A 27,758-nucleotide genomic window follows, 5' to 3' on the forward strand; every position below is an offset into this window, starting at 1 on the left:
TTAATGATTCCAGGGATGTTTAGGGGCTTTAGGAGGGCATCTGCAAAATAATGAACATTTCAGTTTGACTGTTCATTCAGTAAAGTTATTATTAGGGAAGAAAGCACTTTTGCAAGGTCACATCCCGCTTGCACAGCAAACCTTACTTACTGAACTGACCAGCTGAGCCTCTAAATTTGAATATAAACCTTAGATGTACTCACTTCACAATAGGACTGCAAATTAAAAATGACTGTATTGTCAATAAATCTGCTGCTTATTAATTAATTTTTCTATAAAATGTCAGAAAATTGTGAAATACTCATTTGAATTTCCCGTAGCCTAAGGTGATGTCTTCAAGTTGCTTGTTTTGTTCAAACAACAGTCCAGAGCCCAAAAATATTCAGTTAAATATCAAATATGATAATGAACAGTGTAGGAATCCTTGCATTGGAGGATCTGAAGTCAGTGAATGTTTAGCATTTTTGCTTGAAAAGAGACAATTAACTGACTATCAAAATAGCAGCAGATTCATTTTCTGTCCGTCGGCTAATCAATTTATCAACAACATTTTTCAGCTCAACTCTGCAATATTAATTTATAAGATGTATCTGTATTGATCTCCTGGAGGGAAATTCTGCAATACAGCAGCTCAGAAAACAAACCAGAAAGACACAAAGAAGTATGTTAAGCTTTATTTATTCAGAAAATCTCATTGAGATCAAGATCTCTTCTGTAAGAGTGACCTAAGAACAGCTTATCTATCTATCTATCTATCTATCTATCTATCTTTTTGATAGATAGATAGATAGATAGATAGATAGATAAATGAGATCACAATAAGACCGCTCATTCACATCACAATCATAAAATAATCATCAAACACACTCACAGACACACTAATTAAAATATTCTAAATTCACTAAATAATATATATCAGCTCAGTCCCTCAGAGGGGTAAGTGACTATCTTTGAGCTGTGTTGCAGCTCATTCCAGTTAGGTGCACAGTACTGGAAACCAGTCTTCCCCAGCTCAGAGTTTGTATGAGGGACTTTTTAAGCCAACCTATTGTGTCTGTTGTCATGATTATTAGCGCTGAGCTCAACTACGGATGTTAAATATCTCATTAGGCATTATAAATGTAGACCTCTAGATGCCAGTGATGACTTTGATATGGCCTTTTCATATATAAGTGAAAAACACATATACACATAGCACATAAATCAAGTTTGAACTCGTGTACAGTATGTTACCATCGACCATGATGCAATGCAAAATGAATTGTCCAAAAACAAACAGTGCAGTTATCAATTATCAATTACTGAATTATGCAAATATGTAGGCTTCGTGTGGCCATGAACTATCTCTACTACCGCTGCACGGTCTGTGACTGAGCATCAATCAAACTGGGAACAGTGAACTGAGCCAAGCTGGAAATCCACCCATGCGGTGACGTCACGGGGCTCTGACAAGCTGGTGGTGCCGGAAGAAAAGATGGCGGATCATGAGGAGCAGCTATCCGACGAGGAAAAGGTAAGATGCCGATTTAATCACTAGATAAAGCCCAGCGGGGGACGTTAGCGCTCGAAATTCGAGTTGCATTTGAGTCCTTCTCGCCGTGCATCCCGGCGTCGACCGTGTTGTTGAAATGTGGAGAAAACCGAGGCCTCAGCACAGCCGCTGCTGCTTCTGCTCTTATTATTTTTAGCTCAACTTCCGCTCATTTGCGAATCTCAAACGGAGGCTCCTTGTACGGTCCTGACTCAAAATAGGAACCGTGTACATATTGTAAATGCACCTAAGCTTACCTCCCGTACGATTTTCGTTCATTGGACACGTCGGTTCTCCGCTGTGTGTTTGGTTGCTTGTGTTATGGAAGTTTTCGTACATCAAAGATCGCTAGCTAGTTAGTTTAGCATAGCCACAGCCTGCTAGCAGACAGCTACACTAACACGCCCTTTCGCTGTTTGACACCGCTTTTCTCCCTTTACACCGTAAAACTATCGGAAGTGGTGGCAAAGGGCTGATAATTTATTCTATATACAAAATATGATTTAGTCAGGCATATGACAGCGACCGTAGGCATACTAACTTACAAGCTAGCCAGCCAACCGCTGTACCTCTAATACCGTGTTTCACGGTCAGTAAAAAGATGTGAGAACTATGTGCTCCAGTTGACATGATGCAAACGACCCCACATATAACGTTACAGTAACCAATTATAGTTTAAAACTGTAAACACAGGTGTTCTTTACCTTTTTTTAAAAAAAATCTATGGCTAGAGCTGATACTAATATTTATTATATTAAAAAAACAGTAAAGAAAACTATTATGCAAATAAGGTAGCGAAGCTCATTTTGTGAGCGGGGTTTACACACCCCTGCTAGTGTCTGGTAGCACTGCACTGTTCATTTTCTCATTTCCTTAAAAGAGCTTTCTCTCTCTATGAAGCACACACACACACACACTGCTTGAGTCTGAGCTGTCTACACGAATCTGACCAGTACTTTATTTTAATATCCTGCTAAATGGGTGAATATTATTTTGCAAACTCATATTCGTTGTACTTTTTAAATCTCTGCTAAGCCTGGTTTACTCTTTGGTTAGGCGAAATTGATAATTGTTTGTTTCAGTCAGTTAATATGTAGAAATGCTAGGAATTTGCTGGTTACTAATTTACATACGGGAAGTTTTACATCATAAACTGAACTTTTTTTCCCCCCACTACTGATCAGACTCTGTAAGCAATTTTTAGACAGTTCTGTGAGTTTTGGTTACTTGTGGAAGGCATTTAACATTGTTTTTTTTTGACATTTTGTGCATTAAATGATTCAACAATCAAATGAAGAAAACATGGTAAATTTATAAATAGTTAAAACAATCTGACATGACATTCTTAATGTTTTCACAAGCATGGAGGTTTGTGTACATGTGTACCTAACACACTGTTGTGTGTCTATCCTGAGCTCACAGACAAATTCCTACAAAGCTTGTTAATATCCCAGTAAACCATTATGGACATTCTTCATAATAAACGGGGCTGTGAACTCCTCAGTTACTTATCTGAAAGTTATGTAATCCACCATTCAGTGTCAGAACAAGGCCTGGTTTTATTCTGCTCTGCCCCACAGAAATCTGAGTCAGAAGATTTTTAGAGTTTAGGCAGCTCGTTGACCCGTGGGTGTGACCGCGTCATCCTCATCAACACACAGGCATCAGCTGTTAGCTAAGCTTTTCATTACAGGGCTTCTTGGGCGTGTAAGGTGATTGTACTCACTTTTTCATTTTGTGATGTTCACAAACTTCACCACAAGCGATGTTTCAGATATTTGCTCATGACATGAAGCTACAGTAAAAGCTGGTAACAACTTAGGTAGGGATGTCCTGATCTGACCTCAAGTATTGGTTATACTGAGCAAGAACCTAAACCCGATCCTCCTATCCTACGTCAGCTGTCACACAGGTGTCGGAGTAAACAGAAGTGTACTTTGGCATACCTGCGGCTAAAATATCTGCAGTGTGGAAATATTTAAAATTGGAAAACGAAAGCAGTCCAACAACCACATCTAGTGTCTGCAACGCGAGCATTTTTAGCAAAGTGGTAGTAACAGAGCTGCGTTCAATACTACCAATTTGATATGGCACCTAAAAAAAAAAATAAACACTCAACGGTATGCAGTGAGTCGACTCAGGTGAAAGGCTGCACCGAAGCAACAAACACCAGAGGATAGTTTTAAAAGGAGAGAGAAATTTCCTTGAGACTGAAACAAGGTCAGAAAGATCACAGAGAGGGTAATTGAATTTGTCGTTTTTGGATGACCAACCCATTGGCGTGGTAGTGAATGCAGAGTTTCGCCGTTTTCTGGAGCTTTTGGAGCCACAGCCAACAATAAAACCCCTTAAGGAACAGCTTGGATGCAGGCAATTTTTTTTCTTAATGCATTGCAGAGCTATTTAAATTGTCAAGCATATACATGAGATTGATTTTAATCAGTTTAATGTACTTGAAATATGCTTTATGCAGCTGTATTATATGGGAAAATACAAGTATTGGATTGGGACTCGGTATTGTGGCAAAAAAAAAAACTTGATGGGGACACCCGCAAACGTAGGTGTGAGTGTTGTGGAGCTTTTTTGTCATCATTTAACCACACTGGTTTCCATGACAGTCTAGCCACTTTCACAGTTTGACCAGACAGTTTGACTTTGTAGAGCTGAAAAGAATGATGGTTGGCAACCTGCCAGCTGCCTCGGTAAAGAACCAAGCGCAGCCAATATCACGCAGTATTTAGCCCGGTGAAAGCCGTTCACTTCCTGCTCTGAATATGAACGGCGCGGGACCGATCGGGTCACGTCACGCATCCGTCTCTGTCGTGCTGTTTAAAAGCACAGCGTTTCCATGCAAACGCCGCAGTCGCGTTTTTTTTATACTTGGAAGTCCGTCTCTCCGGTGCATTAGCTCAGAGCAGTCAAACCATCTGCTGCTTCGGGCCCTCGGTCCTGGTTTGTGCAGCTCTGTGAAAGATTGCAAAGAGAGGAAAGAGCATTTACATTAACACTCAGACAGCAGACAGTAGTTTCCAAAATTCACTAGTATACCAATCAATACTGGTCTGGAATTTATTTAAATCAGATAACGATGAACAGCTTCTAACATAAGGCCATAACATCAACAAACAGTACTGATACAGAGTCCTCTGATTTTTCTTTTCTTTTTCTTTTGGTGACTAAGATGCACACTAATCTGGACATTTTACTGTTGAGAAATGAACTTGTCAGTCTTCTCTGGTGGACAAAAATGTAAACTCTGTTTCCAAATCACCTCAAACCTATTTTGACATTTCTTTACTGCAATTTCTTGTTACTTATCGGCCGACTTATACACTAATATGATGTATCTGCAGTCTGGCCCTTATCATTTAGCTGTATTCACTAGTTACTGTCATGATGTGTGTCTCTCCTCACTCCACCAACGGTACTTTCTCACATTGAATTGCTTTTGTGAGAATCCTCGCTCGGTATGATCCAACATTACTGTGATGACCCGTGATGTCTTAGAAAAGGTAACCAAGGCCGTCGCTTTTTGATAGCAACGCCGCGTCTGTGTCAGATATAATAAATGGTTTCAGGTTTGTCTCTGTGAAATACTTCCTAAATGTGTTCTCAGGGGACTGAGGGATTTCTTTTTTTTTTTTGTTGCCGTTGTAGCCGTCTGCGTCACGCTGCAATTCCAAAAAAAGACACAAAAGCTGATTGGAAATTACTAAACAGTCTCTTCCATTTTTAAATTATTAAACAGCAAGAAGAGAGTCTCATCTCTGCCACAGATACAGATAAGTACTGCACGGAGTCTTTTTTTTTTGAGTCATATGGGAACCAGCCTGCTAGCTTCCTGATTACAGCAAAGAAACCACACATAGGTATTACAGGAAACTGTCATTACTCAATCTGAGCGCCGTCGACTCGTCTTCATCTGTACTTAAACATCTGTGCATGAACCAGAACCAGAAACCAAGCAATTTGACTATTTGATCTGTCAACTTGATTGTTTGTTATTGTATGAAAATACCTAAAATAATAGTGGGACATCTGGTAAATTAATTGACAGAGTAGACACATTTATAAGCAAGTGGCAGCTGCCCACTTTGTTTCACTGTAGCTTACACTTTACGTTATTATCTTTACACCAAAGGTTTCTTTTTTTAACCAAATGTCTGTGAAGGAGCCTGCATGTCTGTGCTGAAGTTCCTGTTTCAGACTAGACCTCTATGTCTGCAAAAAGTGGTTTGGTAAGAATATATAATCTCAAGAGAAGGCGTATATTCACGAGGGCGTGAGATGGTATATTTATAGTCTTAGTTCTCCACAGACTTTATTGATGTGATGACGCTTAGATGCTTTAAATAACATACAATCTTTCTCATGTTAGTTGTGAATCGGTCGGCCGTGAAATCATCACCGTTACCGTTTACTGTAGTTTGTTTGCAAGCAATAACTTTATAATATGAAACGATCCCTGATGGGATTTTGTTACAAGTTTGCCAGATTATTGAGCAAAGCTTGTAACGTCTTTATAATCAGTGTGGTATATTATATGAACCATCTGGAGAACAGAGCACGTGCTGTTAGTGAGCAGAAATAAATGAGGAAGCTAAAAAAGACAAACAGATTCCACATAGAGACACGATACAGAGCGCTTCTTCTTCTTAGATTTGGGGAAATCTGACCAGCAGTGTCTGAAATAGAGTGTTGCGTACATCCGAAACTTCTCTTTATTTTCAGTCCTGTGAGCCAGACGTTGTTAGTGTACGTACAGTACGTGTGAGTGTGCAGGGCTCGACGCTGCAACCTCTTAGTTGCATTTTGTGATCAATGTCAAAAACAATGTGACTAAAATTTACAAGTTTATTTGTTTACTGGTGAATTAATGGATTGATTCATTGATTTTCATGTATTATCTCTCCATCGTTTTGCTCACCAGCACTGAAAGGGAGAAAGAATGAACTTGTATTGTGTGTGTATGTGTTTGTGTGATCTAGGTTGTTGGTAAGCATACAGGAAAAAAACAAGCCACCAGAGAAGGAGAGTATAGACGTATTGTGAGTTGGTTTGTTGTCGCTGCTAGAAGAGCCCTGACCACCTCAGCTATTCTGGCAGTTAGCATAACATGTCGGCTAACTTCCGTGTCAGAGAAGGTAAACTGAAACCTCTAATGCCTTTGTTCATGATCATGATGCTAATTAGTGAGAGCATATAGCTGACTATACCAGATTTAGTGGCTCGATTCTTACAGAGGCCAACCATGTGAAAAATGCATGTAGTCACATGGTACAGTAAGGCATTATTGATGAAAGATTGCAGCAGATTCCATCTATAGAATACAATCCTTATTAATAATACTCTAAAACCAAACCAGAGCCACTGGAAACCCCCAACAGCCCTGTGTGTTTCCTTTAGCTCGGCTTGTGAACCGCTGTCTTAGACTGTCGGGATGACTTTGTTGAGTGCTGAAATTTAGTGGCATCTCCCTTTAACTGAAAGAATGCAAAGACAGAGGAGCGCTGTCTGTACGTGCCTGCAGCAGTGTCAGAAATCTGTAGATGAGGACAGAACTATGCATGCTTTTCAGTCTGCAACACCCAGACTGTTCACTCCTTGTACCGTTTGCACGTCAGCCGCTGATCTCCAGGCAGAAAACTCACCTTTTTCTCCAGAGGATAGTTTTGACAGCTGTTTTTTGTGCTACTAGAAGGTTGAGAAACTCTCTAGATCTGTTTTAAACCCCATTATGCCCCCTGCTTGACCCAGGAGTTTCCTATAAAATGCTAACGATGATTGGTTAAGACCAGCGGCTTTTACAGCGTGCTGTCTGCATACTGGAGGTTGTAATGCGACCCCGAGATATTCCGTATATTGCACAGCTAGCTGCTTTGGGTAAAATGACACTACTTTCACCGGCACTGTGTGAGGATAAATCGTTGGGATGTACGCTGAAGGTGACAAACGAGCTCATCTAAAGTAGTCAAAGGCGATATCATTCAGGTTCAGTATTTATGCAGCAGAGCAAACCAGTAACCGCAAGGTCACAAGATTGATTGCTGCCTCAGTATGCAACATTTGATGCCCCAACATATGGATTGTTAACTGATTGTTCTATCAATCACGTTTTGTTTTTTTTGGCTTTGGTAACTTGTGAAAGGCATTTTTATTGGATAGGATATTAAAATGTCTAAATTTAGCTACTCGTATTAAAAAAAGACACTGTGGCTGACACACACACACATCCACATTTACATAGTTTGCTTGGTTTCATTTTACATCCTCAGCTTATAACCGAAAGGGCAACAAAAAATCTCAGAAGATTTTTGTTGTAGACACAGCAGCTTTACCTTTTTAACAGGAAAATAAAGGTGATAAAATGATTACCAAGCAACTTTTAAGCAAGTCGGAAGTCTTCACATTTTTTTTATTAATACTCAGATGAACTGAAATGGGTGGCTGCCTGGAAAGAAGGAAGGAAGGAAATCTTCAGATTTGCGTCTATATGCTTGGTAGTTAATGGGCTAAAGCTTTTAAAACTAGCCGTAAGCTCTGTGAACCTCTGGCTGGACATTAGAGCAGGTGTTAATGTGTCAGTCTGAGTGAATGTGAAGCAGGGCCTGCTATAAAACAGAGCACAGTGTCCCAGAAAGTCATTACTCTGTATAACATGGTGCCACAACTATTAATAACAAAGTCTTGATCTTTACTGTTAGGAACCCCCCCCCCCCCTATCAGTAAATCAACAACCTTATCTCCAACATCACACACTTATTTGCCCTCTTCAATCTAATCTTCATCCAACCAGCCACCACCTCTTCATTTTGAACATTTCTAGTTACCCTGTGGCTGGTTGACAGTCTTCCTCCTCCTCCTCCTCCTCTCTCTCTCTCTCTTTGCTGTCACACTGTGGACTTATTCATAAATTATTGCACCCATCACCCAACCTCCATTTTCACCAACATTAAATTGCTTTTCTTTTTAAACTAAGCCTTGTCTCTGGTGTAGCATTTCGAGGCTCCCTTTTCCTTTTTCTATGTAGGATATTGAGATGGAGGCTCGCCAGGGAAGGGGATCAAACTCGGGTGGGGGTGGGGGGGGGGGGGGCGTTGGGTGATTCCTTAACCTCTACCCTCCGAGAATCCATAGAAAGATAAGAGAATCGTCTATACGAGATGAAAAGCCCTTATTTCAAGCAAAAATAAAGTTTTCAAACTAGAACTGGGTCAGCAGCATTTGAAAACGGAGTTTGAAAACGCCGGAGTAGTGTGGACGCCAGGCGTTAACGTAGCAAAAGTTATAGGTTTAAAAAAGAAAAGGTATTAGTGTGGATGCAGTCTATATGTTCATGTGTTACTACATCCACACTAATAGGTTTTTTTGAGCCCAAAGTGACTGCATGTCTTCAAAATATCTTATTTTTTCTGACCAAGAGTGGAGAAAAACAATTACAACGGCAGTAAATCCTCACCTTTCAGAAGGTGGAATCAATGTTTTCTGTTCACCAAGATAAATAACTTAAAGGATTGTCAAAGTAACTGTCAGTTTTCTGTCGCTTGACTAATCAATCAATTGTCTAATGTTGTCAGCACTAGTTTAACGGCTTACAGTGCATCCCAGGTATTAGATTATCACTAAATTTCAATCAAACGCTCCCCAAAGGAAGTTTGTTTCATTCATTCCTTGACAGTCCCTCACATCCAGTTAAAAACAACCTTTTAGCTCCACTGGTGGAGGTAGTAACGATTTGACAAAGTTATTGATTTTTATCTGGTGTGAAAGCCCAACCAGGTCCAGATAAAGTCAATCAGAATTATCTCAGTACGACTACACAGCACGGTTTATCTGACAGGCTTCAAGCACCAAAGACTCTCGAGTTAGTTAATGAAATTCTCTGCAGAGACCCTTCGCCTCAGTCTGAGCTCGTCACGGAGCGCGGTCACAGTCGGCGCTCAAGGCTAAAAAACTAGGTCTTGAAGCTCCAGAGTGTCCCAGCAGGCCGGGTCCCAGCGTAACAGACTGAAAATGAAAAGAACACTTAACCTTGAAGCTCAGCATTCAAAAGTGAAGCCCTGCTGTAATTACTTCTGTCTAGAAGTTGATGTTTCTGCTTCTGTTTGTTTGACAGTCGATAAAAAGTCTAAAAAAAAATCAAGTTTTATGTCAAAATTTAGTGAAAAGTGAGTGTATTTGTCTTTATGTCATTTTATTATTTATATATATATATATATATATGTTCATATGTTGCCTTACTGTATAGTCAAAGAAGGATGTAGGCTCTTTTCCAGTTACTAAAGGGAAGAGGAAGTGTTTTAACTGGCTTTTAACAGTCAATGCCTGACTCATAATCTGCTAATGGAGTAGCTCTCTCCTCCTCCTCCTCCTCCTCCTCCTTCTCCTCCTGTCAATGATTCATTTTAAACCACATCAAACTCCCTTTCGCTTCATCTCCTCTGCTCTCCATGCACCCTAAAACAAGTTAGGATGGTTTTTTTTTTTTTTTTTTAGCTGTTGGATATGATTGTGACACCATCCGTGTCCGTTCCTTTGTTGTGTTTACTGGTCTCTCCCCAGCTGTAGGCGCTACACAGTTAATCGGGCATATGATCAACATATCTAGATGTTGATCATATTTTAAGCCAGTATCCCAGCGTATCTAGAATTCTTATCACCATCTGAAGTGTCATTACAGTGGCCTGCTCAGGCTTTCCGACCTGCTTGTTTTAGGTGAATTCGAAACCAAATTTTCATATTTGACTGTATTTGTCTTTCTATGTGTGTTATCCCTCTAATAGACTAGCAGCCTGTCCATGGTGAAGCCCATCTCTTGCTAAATACATGCCGGGATAATAATCTCCAGCCCTCCTACAGCCCTAAAGAGGATAAACAGATTTGAAAATGGATGTATAGATACCATTACAGTATTGTGTTACTTTGAAACTGCAAAACAAGACACAAAAAAAACATAAAAAAGCATCATGTAATGTTGTTAAATCAGGCTATGAAACTGTACATCTGTATTCTAACAGTAATTATAATAGTCCAGCTGAACTCTTATTGATAAACTTTATTGAAACCAGCATAGAGAGAGTTCAAATCGGTGTCAGATATTTGGACTAGTTGAGATGCGCTTAGTTTATCTCGTCATTCACACAGCCTCCTAAATGTTCATGTAAAATCAAATTAATGTAGCAGTTGTCATCGTTTTTAAATGTTCCAAAATGTCCATAACTGCTATACTCGACGTTTATTACCAGATAAATTTGTGAAACAATCCATGTCCACACTAATGTAGATCAATCTGATACTGGAGACATTTTTATGTCCACATTAGCATATTTAGATTTTCTGTATCAAAATAGAAAAATTACATTTATTCCTTATCACAGTGGCTGATTTTTTTTTTCCCAGTAATTTCATTTATAAAATGTCAAAAAGAGTTGAAAATGTCCATCACAATTTCCCACAGTCCAAAATGTAAAAGGATTCAATTTAAAACAGAGAAAAAAAAACAGAGGAAATGAATATTATGTTTTCAAATGTATCCGTGATATGAACCTCAGCAGATGACACACTTTAATATAACAACATTAGTCATCTCAGGTTTGACGGCAGAGAAACAGTCGACCAAACAGAACTCTGCAGACAAGGATTATGAATGAGGATGTCAACTTCCTGCATAGCTGGCTAGCTACTCAGCTGCATTTTTGTAAAAATGGCAACAAGTGCAAATGTACGTGGACTTTGAACAAGTGTACAAATCATTTTAAGACAGAAATACAGAAAAAACAGCTTTTAAATCGACATATTTCTTTGATCAGTGTGAAGAACGTAGTTAACAATTACTACCGCAGACTCTGATGTTAGCTAGACAGACGTATTACCCGTCACTAACAGAACGAAATACGCCCCCATCCACCTCTCAACAACAAAAACTATGAACACAATGTGAGGCTGAATCAATGAAGTGAAACAAAATGGTAATTCAGTGTAATTATGAGGCTTCATCAGGGCCTGTTCCACCTTTTTACATCAGTCTATGGTCTAGATTGAAGGAGTTTCTGGTTTTGAATCAGCACAGTCATCCAGGTAACTCATCATTTATCTTGGTTCAGGCCCCTGGAGTGTCTGGAAGATGCTCTCTGTACGTGGAAAGTCTGTTTACCCTGCAGCAGCCCAGTGTAATGAGGGAGACCCAATGCAAATTACTCTTCCCACAGGGATTTCACATCACAAACACAATTTTCCACAAGCTGATTAACAAAGTGTGTGTATGTGCCGTGCGCTCACACGACACGCACACACACACCTCCATTGTGTTATGAATTTTAGAGAGTCCAACATAAGTGGGTCATGATGATCTCATGACAGCGGATTAGACTAATGCTGATAAACTTTGATCTCAACATCACACAGACACACATGTACCTCCCCGAGTGCCTTCCTTTCTCTCTCAGCATTGCTCATTAGCAAAAAATCAATCTGCAGCTCTGCGCGAGTGCCAGAGCACTTGTATACACACACTGCTAATAAGGGCCCACGGGACACACACACACACACACACACACACACACACACACACACACATATATATACGAACACCTTTCCCTGATATGCCAGCTTGTGAGACCAGGGGAAACCTGGCTGAGCCCACCAGTGATAGAGAGAGGTAGGAAGATACAGAGGTAGGGCGAGAGAGAGAGCGCGTACTAGGAGTCCTCAGCACATTTTTATGTCCTTATATGGTCGTGAACTATGCGGGGGAGGGAGGGGCTGTCGTCTCGCTGTCAGTTTGACATGTGACCTGGAAACAGGAAGTGTTGTGGTACAGTGAGCAGAAGAGAAGTGAGGAAGGGGAAAAATGACTGCTCAGATGTGCCGTGCTAGACTGAGAGAGAGAGAGAGAGAGAGACTCTGACGGCCTCACCCCACCCTCCACACCAGTGACACAGTAACATTACACCCTCTGTTGGCCACACTGCATATACTGTATGTATATCCAGTGTTTACATAGAGTTGATGTACTCAGAGTGACTGCAAGTCAAACTTAAAAAGGAGGCCAAATTTAAAATTTCATAGCAAAAAAGGCTGTTGAGACACATTTTCCAAGCCAACTGTGGAAACTGCTTGTTCCAAATTGTCAATAAAAAGGGAAACAAACTAAAAATACATAATTTAAAAAAAAAAGTATATGCTGGAGAGATTTTGGACAGTATATGATGTCACTTCCTGATGTTGTGATGCTAGATTTAAGTGTGACCAGCAACCTCCAGGCTTGACATTGTACCTTGTTTCTGGTTGCAGGTACGCATAGCAGCTAACTTCGTCATCCACGCCCCACCAGGAGAGTTCAACGAAGTTTTCAACGGTGAGTCCTCTCTGTTTATTTTCCTCTATATAATGTGTGTTTTTAAATATATATATATATATATATATATTAAAAAAGTCCTATGTTATTGCTTAGAATATAATGTATGATTTTGCGAGGCACTGATTCATTACAGCGTATGAAAAGTATTGAGGAAGCTGTTAGTAATGCCCTATGATTACAAAAACAGCCTTTTGTCTGGAGCCAGTAGACTTTTTAAAAGTTAATTAATGGCACTTATATGACTGTACTATTTGTTCCAGATTATTTGTATGCACTTGAACACAGCACGCTCTGGATATCTTATGTTTTATCACTTACAGAGTGTTAGATATGGGAAAGAAGACAGGGTTTTAATACTAAGGATTCAGAATAAGGTTTCTGCTGATATACTGGCTCTGCTGACATTTTTGGTAATTTGGTATATGAATAAAGAGTTTGCCAACTATCAGATCTGTTCAGAGATTCAGAGGCATTGCCATCGAGTTTGACATGGAAAGCTTATCATTTATGACCCAAAATACTGTCCTGTTCTGCCTCACACTAGTGCAATTCAATGGAGGAATAGACAAGAGTAACACTTGTGCTTTCCTGTTATGATGTGTCAAAATGTCCCTTGTGAGAAATGTTTTGAAATGACTCACCTTTGACAGATGAACCAAGAATTTCTTTTGGTTACTGTGGGCGTATTGAAGTAGTGTTACTGACTGCTGCAGCTTTTAACCCACATGCGGTTGCAGGGTGACATTGATTCAGACTTATTCCCATTTCTGCCATGTGGTAATGACATTTTTTAACCTCCTTTTTAAAAGTAACGTTCTTTGATAACGCCACTGGGTGGAGCCAAAGTGGAAGTTGCTTAAAGTGGCTTAAAGAACATCTTAACTTTGCATGTTAGTTATTTTTTTTATTGCTGTGAAACAAAGCAAATAGTCTCCCCCAAAAAAGTGTTTTTTCAGCGGCTAAACAGGAGCTGAAACGGAAAACATTCCTGTTTATGTGTCACACATCAGTTGTTACAGCTGTCGCCATGAAGAAAGAAAAACGACACTGTGATGTTTTGGTCAAATTGTAGCTCACCCTGCAGCTCTGGCGTTGACACCACGCTGTCAAAGTAGCGCCCCTCGAGAGAGAGAAAGCGTGTGTATGTGTTTTGGCATCGTTTTGGCCCCGTCCCGCTTCGATAAATGTCGTCACCTCAGAGGAGCACCGAGGGGGCTGTCTGTCTGCCTCTTATCACAGTCTGACAGCCACACACAAATACACCAACACTTAAACACAGTCCCCTATTGCCACTTTGTCCCCTTTCATCTCTGTGTGATTTTTACAGCCTTTTCCACTGAGCTAATCTACCATGTCTGCTTCAGTCCCCCCCCCCCCCCCCGGCATAAATGCTGCAAAGACTTGACTGCAGGCAGCTTTGTTTTTGTGTGTGTGTGTGTGTGTATGTGTGTGTGTCATGCGGCTAATCTGCTCTACCTGTCTCCTCTCCTCCTTCCTCTGCTCTCCTCTCTCCTCAATAATAATCTCACAATTTTCCTCCTCAGATGTGCGATTGCTGCTCAACAATGACAATCTTCTCAGGGAAGGTGCAGCGCAGTAAGTCTCACCTCTTGTGCTCTTTCCTGGTCATGAAAATTCGCTTTTTAAATTTGGGGAAAAAGTACTGAAACATGGGTCACAAACAGACGCACCGTCACTCTGCAAATTGTGTTTTATACTGTGTAGTTAGTAGGGAAATATTACTTCACTAAACGTAGCTTGATGTCATTTGTACTTCATGTTTGTGGCAGATTTGCATCAGATTAAAATGAGTAAGAATGAATCTTCCTTCATATTTTGTCAGGTCTGTCTTAAAACAATACTCACATGCCCATATGTACATTGAAAGACTTAATTGTTGCTATAATTGTCCCTCCTCTCCATACTGGCCATGCAGAAATCCCTTTAACATGCTTCCAATGAAATAGATGGAGGTCAAAACCCACAGTCCTCTTTCTATGCAAAAATGCTTGAGTAATAAACAATTAAGTATGTAAAAAGTAACTGTTCTCTCTCTTCTTGTTGCAGTGCATTTGCACAGTACAACTTGGACCAGTTTACCCCGGTGAAAATCGATGGCTATGAAGAACAGGTGAGTTAAAGCTTTGTCCACACTGTCCGTCTCGTTCAGAGCGCGTTGTTCTTCGATTCATATCTAAAGAGAATCCGTCGCTGCAGCACCATATGTATAACTTTGCAAACTGCAAAACTATTCATGTTCCACGAATAGTTTTGACATCGCAGTGCAGTAAAATAATTTTTTTTAAATTATTCAAAATAGATCATTTCATTCATGATTGAATTGTGCTGTAGCTGATGCTGATTCCATAAAAGAAAAGTATTTCTGAAGCTCAGAAAAACATGAGTTCAGTTCATAAACTATATGGGTTTAACTGTAAGGTGTTTAACCAGCGTTTCATTAGAGAAGAGGACAGCTTATTGTGTTTTCTTTAAACTAATTCAGCAATAGTGCGCTACCACAACAAAATGAACCAGCAGTAAAGCTCATGACATATATATATATATATATATATATATATATATATATATATATATATATATATATATATATATACACACATATACACACACGTGGTGTTCCTAATATTTTGCTCCCCTCATGTATGTTAATGGAGTGGACAAAATATTAGGAACACCATCCAGTATAATGCACTCCAGCACACCAACACCACCCACCACGACCTGAATAATAAACATAAAGTAGAATTATCATCTTTCTGACAATGTCAACAATGTATAAGTTTCATAAAAGTGGAATTAATGGCAGAGCTGAGAGAGAGAGTGTACTAATGAAGTAGCTAGTGAGTGTATATATATATAGCATATTTTATATAACAGCATAACATAATAAATGCAGTTGGAACAATGGAAATAAAAGCCAATAACTGATAACTGGCATCATAAAGAGACAGGAGTGCAGGGAAAAACAACAAGCTCTTTCAGTTTTTTTTTATTATAATTACACTAATATTATGGTATCATGGGTATTAAAATAGAGAGAGAGAGGGGGGATTAGATGAAAGGATCAAACAAGTCCCTTCATTCTCCTTTTGCGTCCTCGGGAAAACTACAGTAGATCACAAACACATCTTTTATTTTAGTGTCATTGTGCTCACCGCCTGTGAGTTCCTGTGAAGGTTTAACGAGTCGTCGAATGAACGAGGCCGTGTGTTAGTGTTAGTAATGATTGCAATGTCTTATGTAAAGATGTCATCATGTCCCCGAGTTCCCACATCACGGGTTGATATTCCCCCGTCTGATACCCAGCAGGCTACGCTGAGTGTCGAGGTGGAAGACAGATGATGGAAAGTTCAGGCTGACGTCTGTGTTTCTGTCTTCCTTTGTCCTATTTCCCAATTTCCTCTCTATTTATTGTTCTTCTTTCTCTTGTTGCATTCTTTTATTTAATCTTGATTCTCTCTTCTTTTCCACAAAATCCCTTGTCTGTGTTTGTTTTCTTACTTTTCTGTGTTGTTTTTGCTATCTATTCATTCCTTCTTTCCATTCCTATTATCTCCTGATACTTCCTGCTCTTCACTCATTCTTCTTCACGCCACTTCTATCTCTGCTTTCTCCTTCTTTTCCTCCTCTTTCTCCTGCCATCTCTCTCTCTCTCTCTCTCTCTTTCCCTCACAGGTCTTAATCACAGAGCATGGTGACCTTGGGAACGGCCGGGTCCTGGACCCCAAGAACAAGATCTCGTTCAAGTTCGACCACCTGAGGAAGGAGGCCAGCGACCCCCGGCCCCATGACGTCGACGGCTCCCTGGAGGGCTGGAGGAGCGCTGTGGACTCGGCCGTCAGGGCCTACGTTAAGGAGCATTACCCCAACGGAGTCTGCACCGTACGTCCCAGCAACAGTTTACTCCAAAACAATCTCTAACAATAGATGAATGTGATCTGACTGTTAAGGTTGTTTTTTTTTTTTTTTTAAAGGTGTACAATTACACAAACAGCAAGTGTTTTGTAGCTTAAGCAAAGACATTGTAAAATGCTAAAAAAGCAGGGCTATGCTTTGCTTTTATATAAAAAGGTTGTTTAATTGCAAAAATAAGAAGTTTGCTTTCACCAGTTTAAAATAGAAATGAGCCGTCACTCTTTGTGCATCAAAGCTACAGCCTGGTTTTCACGTCTAGAATAATAGCCTTGAACGATGATGGTAGCGCGGTAAGTATCAAGCTGTCTTTTCGCTGTCGGACCCTCGTTAACCGAGCTCCTATGCGATCGAGCATCCACCACCGGTCGTGTTTCTTTCAGCAAGATAATGAACACCCTCCAGCCCAGAGTGCTGTTCTGTAGTAGACCCTGACCTGATTCTGCTGTAGAGGATTTTTATAAACCATCACAAAACATTCTCAGGACGTGATGAGTTTAAATGTGAGATTGTTATCTACTTCTTCTTCTTTCTTTTTTGACTGACACCTCAGTTTACCAGTGTTCATTATCTCCATGTATTCCTCTAATGTGGATAACAAGAACAAGTCATTCTTTTTATCCGGTAAAAGAAGTTGTAGTCGGACAGTGTTTAGAAATGCTTGCAGTCTCCTCCATAAAGCTTCTGTTGTGCTGCTAATTTATTAATGCAAAGTGAAAAGCGCAGTTCTGTTGCAGACACACAAAAGAATACTGTGGACGTGTCGTGCGGTTTGCCAAATCGCCTCTGAACACGTTCTTATGTATTACTGTCTCAGTCGGATTTTAAGGTCAGCGTGAGCATAATTTCGTGTAGCTGTTAACCACAAACCACTGTCTGATTCAATTGTTGCACATGCACAGCAGTAAATTACTTAGTTATAAAGTGGTCATTAACTAGCACCGTGTTGTTGCTTCTCTCTCTCTCTCTTTTTTTTTTTTTTTAGATTTACGGGAAAACCATCGACGGACATCAAACCATCATTGTGTGCATCGAGTGCCATCAGTTTCAACCAAAAAACTTCTGGTATGTTTCAGTCAGTGTAGGATTTTTGACATCTGATATATCATTTTTTTGTTGTTGTTGTTGTTGTTGTTGAAGGGAAACACATTAGACACACAAAGCTGTTTTGTTGCTTCCAAACAAGCCTTTCCTGTTTTTAGCATGGAGTAAAGATGACAAGCGAGAGTGTCATCTTTACTTAAAAGGAAAGATTTTTCTTCTCTTTCAGAAAAGAACAACAGGGCTTGTAGAATTCCCAGAGACGGTTTCTAAATCAAACTTCATTTTAAAAAGATATTGATACACTGAACAAGCTTAAAGCCTCAAATGCTGGTTTATTTGTACGAGACGCTTCAAAGGCATTACATTAATTGGCACTTAACTCCGAAAGCGTCGGGCTGTTGGTCCTCATAAGCGTCGCTGAGCTGTTTCTGATCGGGTTTATCTAATTGGATAAGAACCAATCCTCTTTGCTGCTGGGTTTTTAACTGGGCTTATAGGTTGTTGGGTATAATGATCCCACAGCTCCAGTATGTGACTGCCACCCACAGGAAGCCATAGGGCAAAATTGTGAACATGAAATTGACATCATATATATTCTCTCATCTCCAGTTTTTTTTTTTTTTTTTTCTATCCAAGCTGAATAATGTATAAATAAAAAGGACTCGGATTCAGCTGTTGTAATTATGAGAGTAGACTTGGGGGCAGACAGTTGCATAATCATAAGGAAAATAGATTTTCATGAAACGTCTCTTCACCTCCGTCACCTTATTGCTTTAAAATAGTACACTGACGTTCTTGGAAATATGACTAACTGGCCAACTTTCAGCTTATTTTAGAGAAGTATTGTCACAAGAACTTCTTTTGATTACTAAAAAGTCTGTATGATGATGAGTATACAAGCATTTAAATATTTGCAAATACAATTATTAGTTATTTTAATTATTACAACATCTTAACTGCTGTGACCTAAGGTCATTCAAACAAGGAACAACTTAACTCTGTGTCGATCTCCAGATAACATCTCGTGTTAGCTGACAGAAGCGTGGTGAATATTTCTATTTCCTGAAGCCGACACGAGGCTTTTAAGTTCAGTCTAATATCAACAAGGACGTGACTTGAAAGCGACGCTGAGTTTTTTTTTTTGCCGACTTCTCCTAATTTTGCGTGACACGGTCATAAGAGATGTAATGAACTATTAAAGTCTGGTTTTCTTCCTCTTCCTCCTCTCTGCGCAGGAATGGACGCTGGAGGTCAGAATGGAAATTTACAATCTCTCCCTCCACCACTCAAGTGGCAGGAATCATGAAAATCCAGGTATTTTCTTTTCAATCCTTCACTTTTTTGAAGAGACAAGCGAGTTTAAAAGGATGTTTTCATAGAATGCTTTGGGGTTTCTTTGCGTGCACAGCTTTTATTATAATTTATATCATTTAGGCTGAACAGAATTAACTGAGTTTAAAACATTTTCATCTCTCCAGGTTCATTACTATGAGGATGGCAACGTTCAGCTGGTGAGCCACAAAGAGGTCCAGGAGTCCATGTCAATTTCTGTGAGTATTAACTGAACAGATTTTATGTTCACGCAGACATTTGATGAAGATGTGGACCTCAAATATAAGCTACAAGAGTTAGCAAATACCACTCTAGTCATCTCAGATGCGGCTTATAACATCTTATATGTTGAACATTGTTTTATTTATTTATGATGATTGTACCACTATAATCAAATCTGCTCTAAAACCTCCTGAAAATGTTTTCCTCCTGCTGAGAACTCCCCACTTTGCAGTGTTGTGGTGTTTGTGTATCCTGTGAAGCACAACTTCTTAGTCTTTTGTTTATGTCACTTATTTCCTTAAAATAAATTCTCTCTTATCTTCTCGTCTTTCTTTCAGAACGAGGCTTCAACCGCAAAGGAGTTTGTTAAGATCATGGAGGCTGCAGAGAACGACTATCAAGTATGTCATAATCAGAAGCGCATATTCTGCTGATTTTAGTTTTTTGTTTGCTTCTGGGGAACTGAACTATCATCTTAGGTTGTGGTTTTTTTTAAACTCGTGTATACAGGAAGAGAACTGAGAAAAAACAAAAACACTGTTTACAGTCAGCGTTCCTACACTTGTTAGGACATTCAATTCAATAAACTTTCATTAAGTTTAGGGGGGGGGGGGGGGGGTAAGATATGCAAGGGGCTAAAAATGAGACATCACAAAGATCTCATGTGTTACTCTTGTAGGAATCAATGATGGAATCCTTTACTTTCGCACTGCAGCACAGAATTTTCCTCAGAAAGTCTTATGCTTGTACAGATAGTGAGCTGAGTCATACTGATAAATGCGGATGTTGTATTTTAATAGAGAAATCTGCTCTTGAAAGGAAATTCATTCATTTAAAAGGAATTATAAAGGCCGCCTTTGACCGTACAAAGCTCGGGGGAAACACCGTCGTACATAAATAGTCATATTTTTCTAATCTGGGCTATTAGTGAGAATTTATGGATATTTGCAGCCTCTTAAAAGTTTTGTTGTCATCCAACAAAAGTTTTAAACATCTGAAAAACAAGAAAAAAACACCTTTCAAAACCTGGAAGTGACTTTTTAAGTAAATTAATTTACAATATATTCTCATCTCCTCTCCTCTCTTCCGTTATTCCTTCCAGACGGCCATCAACGAGAATTACCAGACCATGTCGGACACTACCTTCAAAGCCTTACGCCGCCAGCTTCCTGTGACACGCACCAAGATCGATTGGAACAAGATCCTGAGCTACAAGATCGGCAAGGAGATGCAGAACGCTTAAAAACAACGGAGAAACATAAGACACCCCCTCCCCAACCCCAACCCCCTCCCCCACCCCTCCCAAACAACGTTGCATGACTGGATAGTTGTATCGTCTTTGTACAAAAATTAGAGAAACGGGGGACAATGAAAGGTTTGGTCTCACAGCAAGATGTCAAATTTACACATTGGATGTCTACTTTTGTTGATGTTATTTTGTTTTTATACAGACACCGTTAACTCTTCTGTATATCGAATATATGGTGATAACGATAATCGTATTTGGGGAAAAAAATGTAACTCCGAGGAAATATTACAAGACATAGGAAAAGAGGGGCGGACACCTGTATGCAAAAACACCCTTATTAGAATACAGTATCACGTGTGCAATATTTATTGTGTCAGTGTGAGACCACGCCTTTTGTTTGACCTGCTGAAAAAAACGGTTGAGTTTGCAATGATGGTGAAACAAATCATTCTTGGGAGAAAAACCTGTCTGCATTTACAAAAAGAGCTCAGATGTTTAGTCTGAAAGAAAAAGACTCCCTTCACTTTACGACTTACGACCCATACGTTCAACAACAACAACAACAAAAAAAAAAAAAACAAGATCTTTGTGTTCATTGACTGGTATCTTTGGCACAAGCAGTCACCACTGTCAGCCACTCAAATGTTCTTGTCCCCTTATTTTGGTACTTGCCCCCCTCACCGTTCTGTCCCCGTATGTGAGATCTCAAGCTCGCAACGCTCTCCTTGGCTAAATTTTGCCTTTTTTGACTTGACATCGTCCGAACTCTCACTCAGCGCAGGGAGTTCAGCGACCACTTTAACAAGCTTAATTAACAAGTCATCAATCGCTAAGTAATGTGCATAATGTCCAATTTACAATAAAATCGAAACGTATCACTTTCTCCTCCAGTGCTTATTTTTATTAAAAAAAAAACAGAACCTGACTGTATTATATAACAAGGCACATTGTAATATATAACTGTATGAAACATCCTGTCTGTCAGTTTGGTGATTTATTTCCATGAGATTAATTGTAATTCAGTCACAATTATGTTGCATTAAATAACAAATTTTCTATTCACTGAGTCACTCATACTTTCTGATACCATTTATAGTGATGTAGAGATGGAGAAATTATAATCAAACTCAAGGTTTAATATTGGAAAACTCATATAAGTTCAAGTTTTCTTTGAGGTCCTAAACTTTTTACATCTGCATCACACAACAAGCATTATTTCTAAGAGTTTTATTGTAAGGATCAACATCATTAAAGATTAATTTGTTAGATATGACTGTACAATATCACAACTGTCCTTACATGTTATACAGTCCATTGTTGTAACATCAACAATGAAATTATTGGAGACTCTGAAGACACTTTGAGTCTGATGCAATATAATAATAAATGTGTCATAATATCAGTTGTCAAAAACGTCTCCTGAACCTGGATTTGCATCATAATTAGCAAGTTGCACACATTAAAATTGAAAATGGCAAACACGAGAAATTGTGACAAATGAGACTGTGTGGTTTTAAGTATTCATACAAATTTAGTTGGGCGTGTTGAGTCAAAGGATAATGAGAACACCCGGCGCTGGAACTGCAGGTTTGAGGTTTGAATAAAGATTAGGTCATTTAAAGCAGCATAAATGCATTGCTTGTAAAAATAAATGATGCATTTGTTTTTGTATCATAAATTCAACCAATTAAATAATATGTACTATTTCCATTTGACACACATTACTATAGCTCAGATTTGAGTTTAAAAAAGCCACTCTTGATGTGATTGAGAACTAGTGAGATCAAAGTGTTGGTATCATTAGTTTGTTGTCTATAAAGTCTTATAATATTAAACAGAAGATGTTGATAATAGTGGCATGACATGTCAGGGAATTTTTTTTTATACAAAATATTCCCCAAAGCCTTCTTTATCTGCAATATCAAACATTTTTTTTAAATTTATTTACATACAATAACAAACCTATTTTATTTTCTGATGCAATATCATCTAATCCATGGGAAATATCTTACAATACAATACAAACAACTTTATTAATCCCACTAGAGGCAATTAGTTTGGAGCAGCCTGTTTTACACACAACACGCTAACAGACAAACAAACAAATAAATAATACAATATACAACACACAAAAGGAATTAAAAAAACACCAGGGAGCTGTATGTGGAATAAAAAATCAATAAATAAGATCGATAAAAAAGCTTGATAAACACAATACAAAAAAAAAAAGATGAGATAAAGCATTCACCAACAATAACAATGGAAAAACCTACAGAGCATTTCTTCAAGTTTATTCAACTACCTATGTGATATTACATTTACACAGATGTATGTATATGTTTTAGAAACATATATATAGAATATAGAAGTTTGCTAACACTTTGACAGGTATAACTTGTGAAAGTGTAACAGGATGAATTTTGGACATTTGCCTGAAAGTTGACCGTTAAACTAGCTAACGTTCGTCTCATTTTGGGGACAGTTTTCCTTTTTAAGCGTGTATTTGTTCATTTATGCCGTTGTTTTGTATTGTTTAAAAGTATAATATTATATCAAGCTATATTATAAAATCAATTTTGAGTGTGTGTTGCTTGAACTTGCCTTGAATTACAGGTAAATAAATCGTTGACAGCGACATCTTGAGGCGACGGGAGCTAACTGTCCAGGTTAGCGAGCCGGTGGCTAACTGTTAGCTAACGTTAGCCAGCCTGCCCAGTTTGCAGACACGTCTACAGACAGTCCGCCACCACCACCACCACCGCCGCCGCCGCTGCTGCTGAATACTACACACATGTTGAACTCCTGCTGGAAGAAATGCTAGCTACGAATAAGGATTTATCTGCCTTTCGCACATACATAAATTGAGGTAAGCTCTCTCTCTCTGACACACATTGCTTTAACGTTTCCCCCACGACCGCTGCCATTCACAGTGCCTCCACTTTAAAAAAAAAGAAAAAAAAAAGAAAAAAAAGAAAAAGTTTTGCAACCATAGCCAGCTCGCGTTAGCATTTAGCTGGCTGGCAAGCAGAATGAGTGGCTAACACTTTAAGTTAGCCAAGTTTAAATGGAAATCCTCAATGTTAAATGCATATTAGAGCATCAATAGGATGTTCCCGAGATACCGTGTAATTAGTTTTCCTTGCCGGAGCAGCACAAGCCAGCTCAAGAGAGCAGAGCGGTGTATTGTTATTAGTGGTCTCCATCATGAGTCAGTGCAATATCTCTTATCTGGTACTCCAGAGTTTACAATGTCATTGGTGTCCAGGTGTTATTTAGCCATGCTGCTTGTGTGTTTACCAAGCCTCTAACTGAGGGACAGACGTCTGACAGGGATGCATTTTAAGTGAACGCATCATTAGCAACTTAAAGTACAAGATCTCAATTTTGCCACTACCTGTTATAGCCTCATGGACCTGCAAGTGTTTACCTCTGCTGGGTATTCAACAGCAGCTCAGTGGTATAGTTGGCATTATGTGTCTCCTTGCTCTCACAGTAGCCAATGATGAGTCTCCTGTGACTGTGTGCTGAGCAGCAGATGGAAGAATGTGCTCTTTCAGAAAGCCAGCTGGCTGGAACTAGAGAGGGCAGGAGAGCCTTTAGGCACACATAGGCTGGTTGAAAAGTCTAATAGTAGTGTGTGTGTGTGTGTGTGTGTGTGTGTGTGTGTGTGTGTGTGTGTGTGTGTGTGAGTTGGAACTGAACAGTCATAACCAAAAGCATGGGTGTTAGGAAGGTTTATATGTCAGACAGTGGTGGAAAGTAACTAAGTTCATTTATTCAAGCATGTACTTAAGTAGAATTTTGAGGTACTTGTACTTTTCTTGAGTATTTCTATTTGATGCTACTTTATACTTCCACTCCATATTGTCCTTTTTACTCCACTACATTTATTTGACAGCTTTAGTTATTTTTTCAGATGAATATTATGACAGAATGGATCATTTAACAAGCTTTTAAAATACAACACATTGTTAAAGATGAAGCCAGTGGTTTCCAACCTTTTTGGCTTTTGATGTCTTACAAAAAGCAGTGTGTAGTCGGGGTCACATTTCACATGTCTATGAGTTGTTAACAGCTCCACCAAATAGTGATTTTCCTTCTAAACTTCTCACATGCTTTCATTTCAGTAAATGTTAAAATGATCCAATATTTCAGCAAACACCAAAGATGAGAGAAAAAATCCAAAAACTGAAAACAGATTTGTGTATCAGAACTTTGTTTTTTTCTTCTTTCCTCTCCCATTAATCATCTCACGACCTTGCAGATTTATCTGGTGACTCTCTGGAGGGGCCCGACCCCTAGGTTGGGAACCACTGGACTAAAGTAGCTAACTGTATATAAAGTAGTGTAAACTAGCTCCACCTCCAGCAGCTACAACAGTAACATGCTGCTCTAACACTGATGCCTCACTATTAATAATCTAATGATGTCATATATTTGGCAGCACTACCACTGGTTTCATTTTATCAAACAACAATAATATATCGGGACAAAATTAGTAGTTTTACTTTAATACTTTAAATGCTAATACTTATGTACTGTAGGCATGATTTTTCATGCAGGACTTTTAGATGTAGTAGAGCATTCATACATTTTATTATTATTATTAGTTTTAAATGAACAAATTAGCACTGAAAACAACCAGGATGTCAAAGTTCTGTCAAAAGCATGTATGAGGTATTTGAGGTATTTTAGTTTGTTTGTTTGTTTGGGGATCAATAGCTGGTGGGTCAAAATGTCATATACATCAACAGACGATTTTCTTAGTTAAATGATCCTTTTCTATACTGCTTAAGTTAAATACCAGATTTTACTCTCAAAAAGTGTATAATTTGGATGGAAAAACACACATCATTAGGCTAAATGTGCTGCGTTTATTTATATGCTGCCACGTCATAGAGATAAAGCACAATTTTTGACCTTGGTTATGTATCATTTCAGCACGGCCTCCCCTTATCAGATTTGAATAATGACTTACAGGGAATCGCTCTCTGCTGCAGACAGAATTACAGGTAAGTTTATAGATGGATGAAAGATAGAACTGAAAAGCAGCTGCTACTCTGTACCTGACAGACCTTGTCTCAGAGAAAAACCTTAAACTGAGAGTAATGTGTCACATCGATAACATACTTTCACTTCCTCTTCCCCACTAACACCAGTTTATTTGGTGTTCTCTTAGTTCTCCTTTTCCCCTGTACCAGGAACGATTTCATCTATGAACTGTGGCATTCCCCTTCAAAACTTATCAGCGGTTTATTACATCAGCCACTTTCTCTTAACATGCTTCCTCTACTATTAAATTTGTTAGTGATTGTCTGCATCCCCTTGAGAACTTGCTCGGTCTTGTTGCGTCCCTCTCAGATGGCGCAAGCAATAGCTCTCATAACAGCAGGAGGGACACATAAAGCAAGACTCATGTCCATGTTATGTGTCGATTTAAAATAATAGGGCTACAGTTGTCGGAAGAAACTGTGTCCTCTTACGTTTGATTTCTTGCTGAACTGGTTCTGTGACCCTGCTCCCCACCTGAGTTTGATATGAAAGGCAGTTTTCCACAGGAATAGTCACAGCATTAATAATTCTGACACCTGAAATGACTTCTACCTCTCTCAAACTAAGATTCTGCATAGACACGATTGTTCAGTGTGAGTTGTTGCATTGACCTGTCATGAGGTCAGTCCCCCCCCAACTCCCCAAATACAGAAATCTTGGCTCGTTACATGTTGAATTCCCTGTGTAAATATTGCGACTACCAGTTATTTAACCGATTATTTTTACAACTCTGTCAAAGAGAGTGATTTATGAAAGTATGTGGAAAGATCTGTTTCCACAGCAGTAGCGTAGTAAGAACCGCAAGGTGAATGTCCCTAACTCTAAATGTTGCACATTGTGTTGCTACTTTGCATTCTGGTGTATTTAGACTACTGTTGCTATCGTGGTATCTTGTACGATCAGTTTCTATCTGTATGAATTTGACAAACTAATACCGAAACCTGACATTTACTCTTGATGTTTCCGATTGCTGACGGTACTTCAGCTCAATGTAGGATGTACCCTCATTGGCGACTTCATTAATTACACCTTTCTAGTGCTGGGTTTGACCCCCCCCCCCCCCCCCCCTTTTGCACACAGAACAGCCTGAATTGTTCAATACAGGCATGGATTTAACAAGGTGTTGGAAACATTCTTTAATGGCGTCACACAGTCGCTCCCGATTTGTCAGCTACGCATCCCAAAGATGTTCTATTGGATTGACGTCTGGTGACCGTGGAGGCCATTGGAGTACCCTGAACTCATTGGCTTGTTTGTGGAAACAGCTTGAGATGACGTGTGCTTCGTGACATGGTGCGTTATCCTCCTGGAAGTAGCCGTTAGACGAGGGGTAGACTGTGGCCATAATTGATGCAGGGGTCGAATGTGTGTCAAGAAAATATTCCCATCACCACCAGCCTGAACTGTTGACACAAGGCAAGATGGATCCTTGGGTTCCTGTCGTTTAAGCCAAATTCTGACGCTACCACCTGCACGTTGCAGCAGAATTTAAGATTAAGATCTACTGTCTATTTTTGATGAGCCCACTGTAGCCACAGTTTCCTGTTCTTAGCTGACAGGAGTGGAACTTGGTGTGGTTTTCTGTTGCTGTATCACATCCACTTCAAAGTTTCAGCGTGTTGTGTGCAAAGATGCCCTATTGCAATTTACTGTTGTAATGCCAGGTTACTACTGTCAGCTTGAGCCACTCTGGCTAGTCTCCTCTAAGTCTCCTGTTCTTTTACTGTTTTTGCACCATTCTCTGTAAACTAGAGACTGTTGTGTGTGAAATCATGCATGAGATCAGCAGTTTCTGACATACTCAAACCAACACGTCTGTTTCTCAGTCATTCACAAAGTCACTCGGATCATATTTCTTGCCCATTTTGATGTTTTGGTCTGAACAATAACTGAAACTCTTAACCATCTCTGCATGCTTTTATGTATCTAGTTTCTGTTACATGATTGGCTGAGTGATTACATATTTGCATTAAAGGATTTGGCTTGTGATTTTCTATGTTTTTCTTACTGTCAACAAATCTCCAAACCAACAATGA

At 39.3% G+C, this 27,758-nt stretch overlaps 2 protein-coding genes across 8 annotated transcripts in view; both read left to right on the top strand.

The window, feature by feature from the left end:
• Nucleotides 1-1,409: 1,409 nt before the first annotated feature.
• Nucleotides 1,410-21,728, top strand: LOC122985777 (F-actin-capping protein subunit alpha-2). The gene is made up of 10 exons (XM_044356674.1): nt 1,410-1,513; nt 12,824-12,887; nt 14,435-14,486; nt 14,958-15,021; nt 16,587-16,793; nt 17,809-17,888; nt 19,103-19,181; nt 19,346-19,417; nt 19,760-19,822; nt 20,524-21,728. Exons 1-10 carry the CDS (start codon nt 1,475-1,477, stop codon nt 20,662-20,664), a joined length of 861 nt encoding a protein of 286 aa, XP_044212609.1. The 5' UTR covers nt 1,410-1,474; the 3' UTR covers nt 20,665-21,728.
• A 1,368-nt stretch (nt 21,729-23,096) lies between these two features.
• Nucleotides 23,097-27,758, top strand: part of LOC122985432 (suppressor of tumorigenicity 7 protein homolog) — a 64,552-nt gene continuing 59,890 nt past the window's right edge. For 2 of the 7 annotated variants that reach the window (XM_044356074.1, XM_044356075.1), the window contains exons 1-2: nt 23,113-23,536; nt 25,612-25,682. In XM_044356074.1, coding sequence (XP_044212009.1) covers nt 25,640-25,682 — 43 coding nt within the window. In that variant the 5' untranslated portion in view covers nt 23,113-23,536; nt 25,612-25,639. Of the gene's footprint in view, nt 23,537-25,611; nt 25,683-27,758 lie in introns of all 7 variants that reach the window. The other 5 variants (XM_044356077.1, XM_044356078.1, XM_044356076.1 and 2 more) reach the window with 4 other exon arrangements.

This window comes from Thunnus albacares, chromosome 7 (assembly GCF_914725855.1).
Source record: "Thunnus albacares chromosome 7, fThuAlb1.1, whole genome shotgun sequence".
In the NCBI taxonomy this organism is placed as follows: Eukaryota; Metazoa; Chordata; class Actinopteri; order Scombriformes; family Scombridae; genus Thunnus; species Thunnus albacares.